Source organism: Lycorma delicatula, chromosome 6 (genome assembly GCF_047948215.1).
Source record: "Lycorma delicatula isolate Av1 chromosome 6, ASM4794821v1, whole genome shotgun sequence".
NCBI lineage: Eukaryota > Metazoa > Arthropoda > Insecta > Hemiptera > Fulgoridae > Lycorma > Lycorma delicatula.
This window is the reverse complement of record NC_134460.1, coordinates 149,028,190-149,044,975: the sequence shown is the minus strand read 5'-3', so window position 1 is coordinate 149,044,975 and position 16,786 is coordinate 149,028,190. Positions and strand designations below refer to the sequence as shown.

The 16,786-nt window shown below is 29.8% G+C and overlaps 1 protein-coding gene across 1 annotated transcript in view; it reads right to left on the bottom strand.

The window, feature by feature from the left end:
* Positions 1-839: 839 nt before the first annotated feature.
* The window catches only part of LOC142326361 (integrator complex subunit 15), a 38,271-nt gene continuing 22,324 nt past the window's right edge, over positions 840-16,786 (bottom strand). The window contains exons 4-6 of the mRNA XM_075368803.1: positions 12,068-12,245; positions 7,336-7,613; positions 840-1,232 (exon numbers count right to left, since the gene is read on the bottom strand). Coding sequence (XP_075224918.1) covers positions 1,150-1,232; positions 7,336-7,613; positions 12,068-12,245 — 539 coding nt within the window. The 3' untranslated portion in view covers positions 840-1,149. The remainder of the gene's footprint in view (positions 1,233-7,335; positions 7,614-12,067; positions 12,246-16,786) is intronic.

Below are 16,786 nucleotides of genomic sequence, written 5' to 3'. Positions count from 1 at the left end.
AATCTATTAAGCCAGTGATTCCCAAACTGTGCACCACAGTGCCCTGGGGAGCTGTGACCTCTTCACAGGGGCGCTGTGAAATATTGTAAAAGCTTCATAATTAATTGAACCAAAACACTTATAATTATTAATTTAGTGTTAATAAAGTAAAAAAAATAATGAAGATACACGAGTTTTATTTATTTTTATCTCTTATTTATGAGTAATCATACTCTTACTTGGGTAGGGTGCCAAGGAAAAATTTTAATTGAAAAAGGAAGCCAGAACTCGAAAAGATTTGGGAACCACTGTATTAAGCGATATAACAACATACAAATCATAAGTAATCAGAGGAAATAAATACAAACACTGTGACCCATTCAAATATAGGTCTTCCAAATTACCTGAGAGAGGTCCAACATAAGCATTATTGCTTATAAGTACAAATATAATCTAACCAAACTTAACTTACACTTGCTAACCTTGACTAGTGAGTGTAGGGTTAAGTTCGGTTAGATTATATTTATAATTTCTCTGCAAATAGTAAAATTTTTAAAAACTTTAAAAAATGCAAATTACATAAGCATACTTTAAAAAAATTGACAAAAGTGGCGGTTGGATACCAAAAAAAAACCAAAACTTTTATTACATTTTAAGGAAAACTATTTTTTAAAACTACTACTACTTTACTTTAGTTTCTGGTTTTGAGATCTGGAACTTTCACAACTTTCCCTAGTTCAACATAATTAACTAATACAAAAATCTTTACAAATGTTGTATTATGTAGGGTAGGGTAATTATGTTGAAGTAGAAGGATTAGCATAGAACAAAAGGAATAGAGAATAACAACAAACGAGTCATTGACTAGAGAAAAAGTAGTAATAAATTTAATTTTACAATCAAATGAAAAATTCACAAAACATGTTTCTTGTAAGAAATTTTGAATGTTTTCCTCTCCAGAGACTAAAGCAACCTAGCTATTACTATCAATAATGTACTACTAATAAGAGTAAAAACTCTTAAGATATTTACATATTTATTTTTCTCTCACATTCTCTCTCTGTAGGTCTCTCTCTGTAGCAAAAATAATTGCTCAGTACAACGATGTAAGTAATTCATAAACTGATATCATCACTCATTCAATGTACACAATTCCGAGGCAGCCTCCCGTCATATAGCTTCACGGTGTGCATTTAAAACCATATTCATTAGCCTATTTATTGGAAGCATTTCCAACTGTTTCAATAATTCTTCTGAAATAAGATTTTTTTTTTTTTAATATTTTTATTTATAATAGATCAATCTATAGTTATTTAATGAAATAACTAAATTATCTAATGAAATAACTATAGTTATTTAATGAAATAACAGTTTTATATATATAATTTATATATTTTATTAAATTCATATATAGTTAAATACTTAAAATGTTAAGATGCAATAACAAAGCCAAAGTATGAATGACTTAAAAATTAATAAAACCAACTTAAAAAAGGCAATAAAAATAAATATATTAATTTTATTCAACAGTTCTAATTTTTAACTTCTTGAAGTCATCATTAAAGTAAAAAAAATAGTAAAAAAAACTACTACTGACTTCAATCATTTTTCTAATTTTAATGTATTTTTCAAGTTAGGTTTTTTAATTATTTAAATTAAATTATTTTATTTTTATTTAAAATGTAGGCAGGGTTAAACAATGTTTATATGAAAAAAAGAATCCTCAAAAATCCAAAAAAGTGCAAATTCATTATCAATTACTCTTAGTACACGTAATAGTGAACAATATGAAAGTAGTTGGGAGAACAACAATAAAAAACGGTAAAAAGTGAATAATTTTTAATATAGGGTAATAATTATATATTTAGAGCTTATTTCTGAGCGTGAGCTAATGCTGTATAGAATCTAGGAATAAGGTCTTTTCCCCTAGTAAATTAAATTTACAACACATACAAAATTGCTCATTGCATGACAATGATATAATCTTGAATTATTTAATTTCAAACGTTTTCTTGTGATTGATTTATTAATGATGTATACTTGAAGCCTGAACACAGAAATATTGTATGAAAACTATTTAGTGTTTGAAAGCCAAGCCAGACTGGAATGAATATTGGATCTTTTGGATGAAAGGTGGAGACACAGATGTTGGCATGTATCATTTCATATTTTAGTTTTCATAATTACATGTGCTTGAATTATTTTGAATTTAAAATAAATACATGCTCGGATATTTAATTTAAATATACGAGGTCTGTTCAGAAAATACCAAACATTTTTAATTACACTCCAATAGAGATATTTAATGATGTGCACTTGGCAGTAATGTTCCATGTAACCCCTCTGTAACCTCACATTCTTGGATTGTTGATATCATTTAGTTTTCGTGTTATTGTACAAGAGTACAATAACACGAGAAAAAGAGTGGCATTGTTTCAAGTACTTTAAAGAGGACAAGGACCAATAATCTGTAAAATTCATAATAAAGATTAAAAAAATAGTTTGGTTATTTTCTGAACCGACCTTGTAATACTTTGTGTAATGGTCTATTATATAAAAAAATGGTCTTCGAAAAATGACAAAATATTCAAATAAAATAAAAAGAACCCACTGATTTTTAAAACTGTTTGTTGTATGTTTTCAACTCTTGCCAACCATAAATTTCACCAACAGAATATAAATTCTATATCTGATTAATGAATTTTGTTCACCTAGAAACAAGGATACCTATTAAGTTGAAACTGCTGCTGATTATGGTTGTCTAAGAAGGTAATGAAATATGAATCTTAAAATAAACTTTTAATGTTTAATCTGTTTTCTCATTTTGGCTATCACAACAAAAAATGAATGAATTATTATAATAAAACTTATATTCATATTTCACTTCTTTTTGTTACTCTCCTCAGAAACTATTCATCCCTGTTTCATCAGAGAGTAGTCAATAAAACAAAAATATTAACAACATAACTGTCAATTAAAAAAAAAATAATTATTAGATAATACCACCTCTGTAGATGAGTTTTGAGGTCCTTACAACAGAGATTTGAATTGCCTACATAAAATTTATTTTACATTATCAGTTTTTTCTTATGAAATAGTGATTGATATGAAGGTGCTTGAGAGGAGAGAGAAAAAAAGTGAATAAACATAATAATTATATATCTAGTGCTATGATGTAATGAAAAAGATATCTGTAAATAAATACAGTGTAAAAAAAATAATATTGATGTTGTAATTTGTTATAATATTTCTTGGATGAGATGTAAAAGGTTGATTTATAGTTAGAATCAAAGGGCAAAAAGGATAGTTTTATTTGAATGCACAGCTATTGGAGACCTATCTTTCTGTTTGACAGTGCCACTAGCAAAGATGGTGACCCCTGTGCTTTGCAGTTTGCTATATGTAAATTTACAATTGAATGTGCATTCCGTAGAAAGTTTATTGTTGATCTTCCAAGTGACATTAACATTTGTCAATGGCCAGATGTTTATGTAAAAGGAAGAGTGAAGGATGAGTGAGGTTGTCTGAAGACAATTTTGAATTATCATGTGGTCTTTCCAGCACAGCTCTAAAGAACCTTTTAGGAAGGCCAGCCACAACTACCGATGCCAGTGAAGAATGTTTTAAGGAAATGCTTACCTATGTGTCCATAACATTTACAGCTGTTATAGGGTTTGAAGCCTACGCTTTGCATGCAAAGCCTATGCTTTGCATGCCAACTTCGCAATTGAAATGTTGTAGCATGAGAAGTTGTCGACTTTCTTAATAGGACTGTGTTTAGAGATAGATCAACATTTTATCTTAGTGGAAAGATTAACAAAGATAATGTCCATATCTAGGGTCAGAAAATTCTCACAAAATTTTACAATATGAAAAGGAATCCCCAAAATTAAATTTTTTCTGTGTAATATATCTGTGGAAAAATTACTGCTATTATTTTTCAGTGAAGAAAAGGTAACAGGAGTCGCTTATTTGGATATGATGCGTACATGGCTCTTTCTCAACTCCAAGTTGGACCAGAGAATTTTATTTGGCCTCTTTATTGGCATTACTCAGAATGATGTCCCCACTGCTGGATTGGTCACATGGACCTGATGACAGAACTTATTTGCAATGGCTTCAAAGGTCACTTGATCTAACTTTCTTCCTTTGGGGTTTTATAAAGGGTCTTGTGCATTTGCTTCCACTACTTACGGATCTACCTGATTTGAGGCACAGGATTGAAACAGGTGTTACTTCCATTACTTCAAACATGCTGGTTAAAGTATGGGATGGACTCTCCTATCAGTTGGATGTGTACTGTGCGACAAAGGGTGCACACATTGAAGATTTGTAGGGAAAACTGTAAGAATTACTCTTTCATTTTACCTTTGATTCATTACTGTACGTTAAATATAAGCAATATTAAAAAGTTTTAAAACACTGATTTTTTTTTTGTATACCTATCAAAAGTAGGTAGGTCAGAAAATTTAAAGAGGGAAATGGATAGGTTAAATGTAGATATATTTAGAATTGGTGAGGTAAGAGGAAAACAACTTTTGGTTAGGTGATTTTAGAAAAATTAACTCAGCTTCAAATGGAGGGTAGGCAAGAGTAGGTTTTGATAAGAACAAGAAGTTAAGGAAGAGTAGAGTATTTCAAAATGAGTAGCGATATAATCATTGTAATAAGGAAAAAATCAAAACCTAAGCTGACAACAATTAATATTTATATACCCACAAGTGCCCATGATGATGAGGTAGTGTGTGTGCGTATACGAAGAAATTGACTAAGCAATTAAACACATAAAAGAGGATGAAAATTTAATTGTAGTTGGAGATTGGAATGCAAGCATTGGAAAAGGCAAGGAAGGAAATATAATGGATGAATACGGGCTGGGCAAAAGGAATGAAAGACCGGACTGACTTATAGAGTTTTGCATGAAGTATAATTTAGTAATTGCCAACACCCAGTTTAAAAATCATAATAGAAGAATATATACATGGAAAAAACCAGGTGCTACTGCAAGGTATCAGACAGATTACATCATGGTTAAGCAAAGATTTAGAAATAAGCTCGTCGACTGCAAAGCTTACCCTGGGGCAGACATTGATAGTGACCATAATTTAGTGATAATGAAATGTAGATTGGGGTTTAAAATTCTGAAGAAAAGGTGCCACATGAGTCAGTGAAATTTAGAGAAGCTTGAGGAAGAGGAAGTAAAGAAGAGTTTTGGGGAGGACATTGCAAGAGGTCTGAGTAAAAAAAGGTAAGGTAGAAAATGTAGAAGAAGAATGGGGGAATGTTAAAAAGGAAATTCTTAAATCAACAGAAGCAAACTTAGGCGGAACAAAGAGAACTGGTAAAAAACCTTGGATATCAGAGGACATATTGTAGCAAATGTATGAACATAGAAAATATAAGCATGCTAGTAATGAAGAAAGTAAAAGTAACTATAGACAATTAAGAAATACTATAAACAGGAAGTGCAAACTAACAAAAGAAGAATGGATTAAAGAAAAGTGTTCAGAAGTGGAAAGAAAAATGACGGAGCATAAAGGAAAGTTAAGGAAACTTTTGTGATACATAAATTAAAATCTAATAATGTGTTAAACAAAGATGGTACAGTGATTTATAATATGAAAGGAAAGGTCGATAGGTGAGTGGAATATATTGAAGAATTATATGGAGCAAAAGAATTAGAAACTGGTATTGTACAGGAAGAAGAGGAAGTCGAAGAGGATGAAAAGAGAGAAACAATACTGGACCTAAATTTAATAGAGCATTAAAAGATTTGAATGGCAGAAAAGCTACTGGAATAGACAGAATACCTGCAGAAATACTGTGCAAAGCAGGCGAGGAAGCGATAAATAGATTACACATACTGGTGTGTAATATTTATGAAAAAGGGGAAGTTCCATCAGACTTCAAAAAGAGTGTTATAGTCATGATACCAAAGAAAGCAGGAACAGATAAATGTGAAGAATACAGAACAATTGGCTTAACTACTCACGCATAAAAAATCAACTAGAATTCTGTACAGAAGAATTGAGAGGAGAGTGGAAGAAGTGTTAGGAGAAGACCAATTTGGTTTCAGGAAAGGTATAGGGCCAAGGGAAGCAATTTTAGGCCTCAGATTAATAATAAAAGGAAGATTAAAGAAAAACAAACCAACATACTTGGCATTTATAGACCTAGAAAAGGCATTCAATAATGTAGACTAGAATAAAATGTTCAGCAATTTAAAAAAATTAGGGTTCAAATACAGAGATAGAAGAACGATTCCTAATATTTACAGGAACCAAACAGCAACAGTAATAATTCTTCAAGAAAGAAGCCATAATAAGAAAGGGAATCTGACAAGGATGTTCCCTATCTACGTTACTTTTTAATCTTTACATAGAACTAGCAGTTAATGATGTTTAAGTACAATTTAGATTTGGAGTAACAGTACAAGGTGAAAAGATAAAGATTTTACAATCTTCTGATGATATAGTAATTCTAGCTGAGAGTAAAAAAGATTTAGTACAATGAACGGCATGGATGAAGTCTTATGCTACAACTACAGCATGAAAATAAACAAGAACAAAACGAAGTAATGAAATGTAGTAGAAATAATGTAAGATGGACCACTGAATATAAAAATTTGAACAGAAAAGATTATGGAGGTAGAAGAATTTTGTTATTTGAGAAGTAAAATTACTAAAAATGGACAAAGCAGGAACGATATAAAATGCCAAATAGCAAAGGCAAAATGAGCCTTCAGTAAGAAATATAATTTGTTTATATCAAAAATTGATATAAATGTTAGGAAAACATTTTTGAAAGTATATATTTGAGCGTAACTTTATATGGGATGAAACTTGGACGATTAGATTACCTGAGAAGAAAAGATTAGAAGCTTTTGAAATGTGGTGCTAGAGAATGATAAAATTCAGATGGGTGGATGGATGGGCAGGCTTATAGGCCACATATTAACGCATCCTGGAATAGTCGCTTTAATATTAGAGGGTCAGGTAGAAGGGAAAAATTGTGCAGGAAGGCAACGTTTGGAATATGTAAAACAAATTGTTAGGCATCTAGGATGTAGGGGGTATACCTAAATGAAACGACTAGCACTAGATAGGGAATCTCTGAGAACTGCATCAAACCATTCTAATGATTCTTTTTGATTTTTTAATGACAAAAAATAAGTTCATATATCATATCAAAAGCCAAGCCAAAAATTGTTTTATTTTTTAGCCATCTATAAAAAAAGAGGATTTTTTAATAATAGATGATTATGTAAGCACTCTCTGTTTAACGACAATTTTCATTAGAAAAATGAATATATGTTTACCAAGTTTTATTGCAGTTATATAAAAATAAATTACTCACGTTTATTTCCATATACAGATTTTGTATGAAGTGACAGCTGTACAGCTTGTCCTAATCTGTCAATGGCATTATGGAATTGTTCATCAGATTTCAGGTAATTAGTATCTAATATGCTTGGCACAATAGCAGCCAAATGCTGGGCTGAAATGATATGTTCTGGTCGTTTTGAAACAGATGGTATGCAATCAATCAGTGATTCCAACAAAGCCAAATGTAACTGTTCGTATAATCTACAAACCTTTTCATCAGTTTCATAAAGTGCAGATAGGACAGTCCACCTAAAAAGAAAAGAAAAACCTATCAATAAGTCGCACCTCAAGTCTTTACGAACTATTACATTTAACAAATAAAATATTTTAATTCATAGTATAAATGGCTGCATGTTTTAAAAAAAAAAACAAAACAATAATTAAATAATAAAAATATCTTATTTTTATTTTCTGTGTTATCATCATCACTAAGAAATCTATGATCACAAGAAGTAATTTTAACATTATGATGTAACCTGATGGGTAGTCCCAGACCAGAGATAAATCTTTGTTTTATTCATATGCATAATTTATATAAGATTAAACATAAAAAACAAAAAAAAATTTAATTGTTAAAATTTAAATAAGTAAAAAAACTCCCAGCAATATTTCATTTACCACTAATCACTTTCTCCATAAAAAATCTGATGTGGACACCACATGACTTCCTTGTACACCTACTCAGGGTTGTTAGAAATATTTTATTTGAGAATTCCATGATTTTCCAGACATTAAAAGAAAATATTCCATGATTTTCCAGTTATATATTTATAATGAAAAGAGATAAATTTATAGAAAATTATGAATTAATAATCTGGTGTTGTTTATGTACATATTTTATTCTGAAAATAACAAAATCTATTATAAATGATAGTTAAAAACATATAAAATAGAAAGAATAATACAATATTCTGTAGATTTTTAGTTAAATAAAATTATTTTGAAAGCAAAGATATTTCTTGATCAATTAAATTTATACTTTTATTAAAATCGTCATAATTTTTCTTTTTTTTTGCTTCCAATTTTCGAGCAATAGTTAGTTTCCTTTTTTCTTATTTTCTTCTTCTTTTCTTTTTCTAATGATTCTTTTTGATTTTTTAATGACTCGTTATATCACACATAAGCATTTCTTGAATTTGGAATCATCATACCTTGAATTCGTTTATATCATTCCCAAGTACATCACACCAAAATTCATCCTGTCTCGATTTTTTGTCCTTCAAGAACTTCTGTGTTTTTTCCTTAAAACTAATATTGCCTATAATGTTTTTGAAATCTCTGTCAACATATTTAATAGGAGATTTTTCTATTATTTTTTCAACAAAACTCTTAAAAATATTCAAACAGTCTCTTTTATATAATAAAATATCTTTATCATTAATATTTTTATTTTTTTTCAACTCCAATTGAGTACTATAACCAATATTTATTTTATTGGTGGGTATGAAATTATCATTTAGTTTAAGATCAATTTTTGAGATTACAGAATTTTCGATCACTTCTCTTTTAATGAATCTACTCATTACATTTACAAGTATGTTGTTCAATTCGGTGTACAAATATGGGAACATAGGCTCATCAGTTTAGAATTTTCATAAAAAGGGCTCTACCTCGTTAGCTAACGAGGTAGAGCCTTGTGCTTTTTTATTGTTTTAGCTAAAACAATAAAAAAGCACAATTTTGCTTCGAGTAATTTATCTGCTAGATGATTTTCCATAATTTTAAAACTATTTGATGTAATTTTTATTTTTTAGTTTTTTTATACTTTCTAAATATTGCTTAAGGTTAGGTATGATAAGTTTTGCACGTTCGGCAAATCGTATATTTTCAACCCATCTTGTTGAATAAAATTCTAAAGGAAATACTGTAGAACTAGTAAACTCGGTATAATCCGATTTTCGTGCAGGAGAATTATTGAAAACATTATAGACTACTCTAAGAAATGATGAAACTGCCCACGTACTGTCTTGAAAAGCTGTTTTGAAACCATTGTGAACAGTATGAATACCACAGCTTCCAGTATCAAATAAATTAAAATGTTTTCCACGTACATCTTTCAAATCTTTTGTCAAATCATTTAGAAATTTAAAATTAACGTTTGGCCCATCCACTGCTATGTTAATCATTTTAATCAAATAAATACCTTTTAAATCCATTAATAAGATCAGAAGCTTTGGTATTTCCAAGGAATGCTGAACCAATATAGTGTGTTTCTGGCCTACGCGATAGTTTAGACCAAAACCTTACCCATATATCTTGCTGCTCTTTTTGAGATATTGAATTTAAAGACTCATTGAAGCTTATGAAAAATTATGGCTATCTCTAATTTCATCTACCAATTGACTTTGAAAATATGGACCTAAACCACATGTTATGGTATAAGCTATTTTAGTACGTGATAATTTCTACTGGTTTTGATTTGTTATAAACAGTGTTAAAGCAGCAAATAATTTCAGCTTTTGTTGTTTCATTCCTGGGTGTACAAAATGACATAGTCAAAGTTTTAGTGTTATTTTGAGTTATTCTGTTTTATTAGTAACATTTTTGGTTAAATTTAATTCTGCATTAACAAAATTTTCTGCTGGTATCTCTTTTTGTTGAGGATTAGAAGCTTCAATAGAGAAAAGATTCTGTATCGAAATTCTTTGATTAATTATATTTAGCATTGCTTTATGTTTTAAATTCTTTTTATGACTAATCATTGCATGTTCTGCCAAAGAAAAAGATTTTTTGCAATATTTGCCAAAACGCATCATAAATATTTTTGTCACACTTATCAAGCCAAGGTTTGTACTCATTTTTCAAGCCATAATGGACTGAACTTAGTTTTAGCTATGGTTTCTGGAATGCATTAAAGTAATTTAGTATTTGAATAATATACACTATTTTGTATAATTTTTATTAATAGATAAAAAAAATTAATTGACTTTTCTTAATTTTTGTCACACTGATAAAAAAGCATGTAAATATTAGCTGTTAGGCTTATTTAAGTGTCATTATGTGTGGAGATGATTGTGTCTTGAGATGACGTGTGTGGTGATTTGTTTATAGTTATTTATACAACAAGCGCATGAAGTAACTTTTCATGCAACAGTTTATGTCTGCGCATGAGCCACCTAAGTTCACGCACGTGTTACATACATAACTTTTTATAATTTTGTGCACATAAGTATGACAGATAATTGTATTTAATTGAAATTACAGAAAAAGTCAAAATACTTCAAACTTCAGAATAAAATTTTAATTGATATATAAATTACTTAACTTGTAACAAATTTTAATTAAAGGTAGCGACATTTCAAAAATTTGCCCAGAAAAAACAAGATGTAAACAAATATTTTTAATTTTTATCAAATTTTATGTAAAAAATACGTACAAGAAAAAATGTTAATGTGCAAAAATATTACTTCTGTACACTACTTCTGGGCACTATTGCCAGAAAGTGGAGTTCTGCCACCGGGCACAAGCATCAGGAGTACTACTTTTGCACACGTGATTATAAAATTAAAAATTTCCAGAAACTTTTCAAATTTTCACGATTTTCCAGACCCAAAATGAAATCCCATGAGTTTGCAGGTTTTCCAGATTTTCCAGTCGTGCTCAAAACCCTGCTATTAAATTACATATACATATATATTTTTTAAAATTAAAAGTACATAAAATTTTACTTCATAAATAGCTTCTGATATTTTTTCATATATTTTTTTTTATTGTTATTATTGGATTATTATTTATTATAAAACTTGTTTACAATCACGGGTTAATAATTATTAATAAATTTATATATTTAAATTAAAAAAAAAAGTAAAAAGAAAGAGATTATGTTGGATTTGAACCAATATGCCTTCCTCTTGTAAGATCCAAATATTTAATTAAATAAAATTTTATTTGGCAATAACGATGGAACCAATGAAAATAAGTATCACATGATATATTGTTGAAAAGCTCTCAATGAGGACTTATTACTGCAGTAATTACAAAATCCAAATTTTTTTGGATTTTGGACTTTTTTGGACACTTTTGGTCAAGTTGATCACAATCAAAAGGGGAGGTGCACAACTAGATATTACAACAGTTCTAAATCCAAAATTTCAACATCCTATGGCTAATTGTTTTCGAGTTACGAGATACGTACATCATATGTACAGACGTCAAGCTGAAACTAGTCAAAATGGATTCAGGGATGGTTAAAATGGATATTTCCATCTGAAATCTGAAATTTTCCGCAATTACAATAATTCCTTTACTTTGTACAAGGAAGTAAAAAGGATGGTGCATGGGTTTGTCTGCTTGTTTGTTGTATGTTCTCACTCAGCTGCTACTGGCGCAGAGCAGAACAATGATGGTATGCCAGGTGGCTGTGAGCAGCACACGAATGATTCATTCATTCAAATGATTTATTCTTAATATGAACAATTTATCTAAAATTATATTTGTGTTTTGGGGATAAAAAAGAAAACATTGGGGTTAGATCTGTGTTAAAAAATAATAACTCAAGGAACAGCTAAAAATGTTCACGATTTTGCAGCTTACGTTGTAAAAGTTTTTGTTGTTGGTAAGCTAAATTCATGAACGTTATCCAGTTACAATTGGCAAAAACATTTAACAAAATCATGTGTATTGATAAACCATTTAAATTTTTGCTGCAGACAATGGCCTGCCTTTTTTCTAGTAAGTAGATAAATTTTCGGTTAAAATCATACTTAAAAAGTCCAGCATACGGTGTGACAGCTGGCATCGGTATTCCACCAGAAGGAAGAGCAGGCTGTAAATCAACCAGTAGTGCTGTTATACATAGATTTGGCTGTTCTGATACCCATTCAGTAATTACTTCCAGTAAAGAAACAGGCGGCCCCTTCCACTCCAATCCTTCATTTTTGTCTGAAAATATAGATTACAGAATTTATTTTTTATTTTTGTTTTCATAAGAGTATAATTTAAGTCTTATGCTAAAACAATATAAAAACTTGATTGTCTATAACAGGAGATAAATATTTCTAAGATACCAGATCATTCATTTTTCACTATTAATCAATATTCAGTTTTTTAAAGAATAAATGAATAGATGATATTAATAAATGTAATTTTACTATGCTTTTGTCTGTAATGATCAAGAATGATAATTATACAATACAAACACTGTAATGGCAAACCGAATCAAATATTATATTTAAACATTTTCTATAACTTTAAAATGTTTTCAGAGATATTTGTAATTGGTAATTTTATACCAAAATATACCTGTCCACAAACCTACGTAATACAATTTGTGATAAGGTTACAAACATTACCACTAATACATAGAAAAAAAATCAGTACAAACTAAACAAAATAAAAAACATCAACACAGACCTGTAACTCACTTCAGCATTTTTCAACATAACAAACCTGTAGAATAATATCTCAGTAACAAAAATACTTTCCATTTCTAAAAATAAACTAAAACAGAATGATACCGCAAGAACACATCTCAGAAAACATAAATATACTAAACATTATTTTAAAATTATATTACTTTACATTCATCAAATGCTACACAGAATTTGTTGGTCTATGGGTTCCCCTATTTTTACCATCCTATCTGAAATCTTTGAAAACATACATTCAACAACAAAAAACAAGCTAATGAAATTAAATAACAGCACAGATACACTGATCACACTATCTTTTTGTAGTGAGACAGCACAAGACACTGCGAACAACTAACTATTATAATAAAACATTTTATTAGAAAAATTAGTTTGGTTTAGTATTGTAAAAGTTAAATGTTTAAATATGGCTATAAGTATGAAAAAAATTAAAAATAAGGCCAAAACATTTAATGATACCAAAGATTGCAAAAGCAACTAACTGAAAGGGCTTATTTAAGCAAAATTACATTTTTTTTATAAATAATTTTTTTTTAATCTGCAATTAAAACAATAAATATTCGTGCTAGAAACATCTATCTAAAAAGTGTACACTACGAGGGTGGTTTGGGAAGTTCGTGGCCTGATACAGAGATACCACTAGTAGGTCCAAATGGTGATATCCATTAGATGGCATACTAAACAGTTTCCAACATGCCTTCTCAGTTATTTAATTGTTGTGGTTAATAGGTAGTAAATGAGTGATGTTGTTTTGTGAAAATCAATAAAAATTGAAATTCCAGCAGAATAAAATATTTCGTTGTGAAAGGTTTTAACTTGACAAATATAAAAAAGGAATTAGATTCAACATTAAATGAATCCTCTCTATCATTTCTGATGGTAAAAAAGTGAGATTCAAGTGAGGTCAAACCTCCATCTTTGATGATGAGCGTTCACGATACCCTGCAACCGCCACGACTGATTGCGACATTGCAATAATTCACAATTAAAAGATTGACAATTGAAGATACACGAGCTTGCAAAAATATCAGTAGACCATACTCGCAAGATCTTGCACGATCATTTGTGTATGAGAAAGCTATCAGTGTGATGGATGCTGCTTTTGCTACTGGGTGACCAGAAACGCACTCAAATGAACATTTCTCAGTGTTTGGACATGTTCAACTGTAATTCGACTGAATTTTAATGACATTTAAATTACTGCTGATGAAACGTGGAATCATTATTACAGCCCTGAGACGAAGTAACAGTCCAAACAGTCGGTCAAAACTGGTGGAAGTGCTCCAAAGAAGGCAAAAAGTGTTTGAACAGCAGGAAAAGTCAGTGTTGGGTAAAATTGACAAAAATGAAAATGAGATAGCTCGTATTTGCCAAAAGAAATTGGACTTTAATTAGATAAACAACAAATAAACTGCATATAGGCTAATAGTATGAAAATGTACAATTAAACAAAGCCTGAAGACAAAAGAAGATAAATCACCTTTTTTACAATCATATACTTAAAAAATTAAATGAAAATACAAAATAAAATTAACTTAATCCTATACAATATTTATGCAAGGAATATCAGCTGAATCAACATATCAATAGTAATATTAAATGACAAATACATAAATATACATTTTTCAAATAATAATTTTGAAAATCTTTTGTATTAAATACGAGTCTAAAAACAGTTTAAGTAACTAAATACATTATTATTCAAACAACAAGATGGAATACAAAAGCAATAAATGTTACTAGAACAAATCACAATGTTAATTACAAAGAAGTCCAAAATCATAACTTCACTTCAGAAGTTATTTTCTTTAGATTAATTTAAGAAAAGTAATAAGAATTCAGTTCATGAATAAATAAGAATTAATCTCTGCGATTAACAAATTACATTAAATTAAATGATAGAGTTAATTACAATATAAACAAATTGTAATAAGTAAACATATAAATAGAGTTCATTTAGTAAGCAAGCTTTCATGAAAATATTTAAGTTCCTTAGTCATTCTCATGTTAATGACTTTGTTTTTGTAATTTGTAAAAATAATATAATACAGAAGGAGCAAAACAATATTTAACATTGGTTAAAAATTATTAACAACAGCAAGAATCTAACACATTGAAATTATGTAAAATATAAGAAGTCTGAATAACAAATTTTAGTACTTAAAATAAACAAAGAAATAAAATTATAAATAATTATTATCAAATGACTATAACTGTCTCATTAAAATTGTTATCCAAATGAAATCAAGAGGTTGTGTAGTTACAAGAGTCAATGAAATACAATAGAAAACATTCTCGAAAGTTGCTAAAATGTATATAAAATGTTATCAACTAACACATTCATGTTCATTAAGGTTTGTGTCATACATATTTTTTATAATTCTGAAGTAGTATTTAATTTCAAGTCGATTTTAAAATAACAACAGTTGGCATTAATAACACATAAAATGTGCTACACATGAAAAATGATAACATAACCTTTATCTACGCCACCGTTCATGACTACACTTGAGTGAAGAAATGGTTTTTTAAATCAATCTTGAATTTCAAATTTATAATGTACAATTAACTGAATATTTCACAAATTTTACTAAAAGCATAACTGTTTAATATAATAAATGATGAATAATTTTAAATTGCCTGAATCACACATAAGTATTTGTAAAAAATGAACTCGTGAAATTAAAGTACACTGATACAAAGTACACGGATAAACTGTATATACTTACAGTTTATCCTTGGCGTAGTCTACAATGGCATATAAAAAATAACAGAGGTAACAATATGTTGCCAGACATTGAATAATACGGAGCATCACAAATTTGTAATAAACAGTTTGGAGAGATTTGGCGTCGATAAAATTGGCTGGTTTGTAGTAACTGAACCACTTTCAAAAAAAGAGGTTATCTACTGAATTTGAAAATTAACTTATCAAAGAAACGAGGCAAGAAGAACATAGAAATCTGTAAAATCACGAGACATCACTGACAAATACAACTAGACGATATAGCGACCGAGAATTAACACACAAAGCGAGAGAGAGAGAATCGAAGGATGGTCCCCGGGCCGGAGGACCAGCCTGTGCTCCACACATCGAGAAAATCTGAACTGGAATGAATAAAACATGGTGTGGTGAGAAGTAGGGGAAGCGAACTAGGCAATGGACAGAAGAGTGTGTGTGTATTAGTATGAGAATGGTTAGAAAAGCGTGTGGGAAAGAAACAGCAATAAATAATGCGTGATATGAATACGTTGACACTAAAGATGACAAAACAGTCAGTCAAACTGGCGCCGAGAGTCGATAACGAAAACAATAAACCAAAACAATCTATTTTAAAGATACACATAAGACAAGCCCATACGAAAGAACACAATAAATTTACCAAGCCTATAACAACTACAAGACCAACCCTAACTTTGAATTTATTGGAATAAATGCTACTTTACGCAATGGCGTAAACAGTCAGGGCCACTTTTTTTTTTGGGAAGTGTGTGGTGTGGTGCTCATAGACTATCTGGAAAAAGGAAAGACGGTTACAGGAGAATATTGTTTTGTTGGAGCAATTAAAGATTAAAGGAGGCCATTAAGACCAAACATCCACATTTGGGCTAGAAAAATGTGATTTTTCACCATGATAATGCACCCACGCACATGTCTTCTGTTGTTTCTGCTAAAATTCACGAACTGTGCTTCGAATTGCTTCCACATGCACCATATTCACCAGATTTAGCTCCAAGTGAGTATTTCCTTATCCAAAATTTGAAGAAATGGCTTGGTGGGCAAAGATTTGCCTCAAACGACGAAGTGATAGCCGAGCTATTTTGCAGAGCTTGAGAAATCATATTTTACTGAAGGAAGAAATATGCTGGAAAAGTGATAAACTAGGTGTATTACTTTAAAAGGCGACTATGTTGAAAAATAAAAAAAATTTGGTAAGAAATTTTGTGTTTTCCTTCTTAGGCTGTGAACTTTCTAAACCGCCCTCGTAAAAAAAAAAAAATATATATTTTCAGTTAACTATATAAAATTTGAGGGTGGGTAGAGAAGTTTTC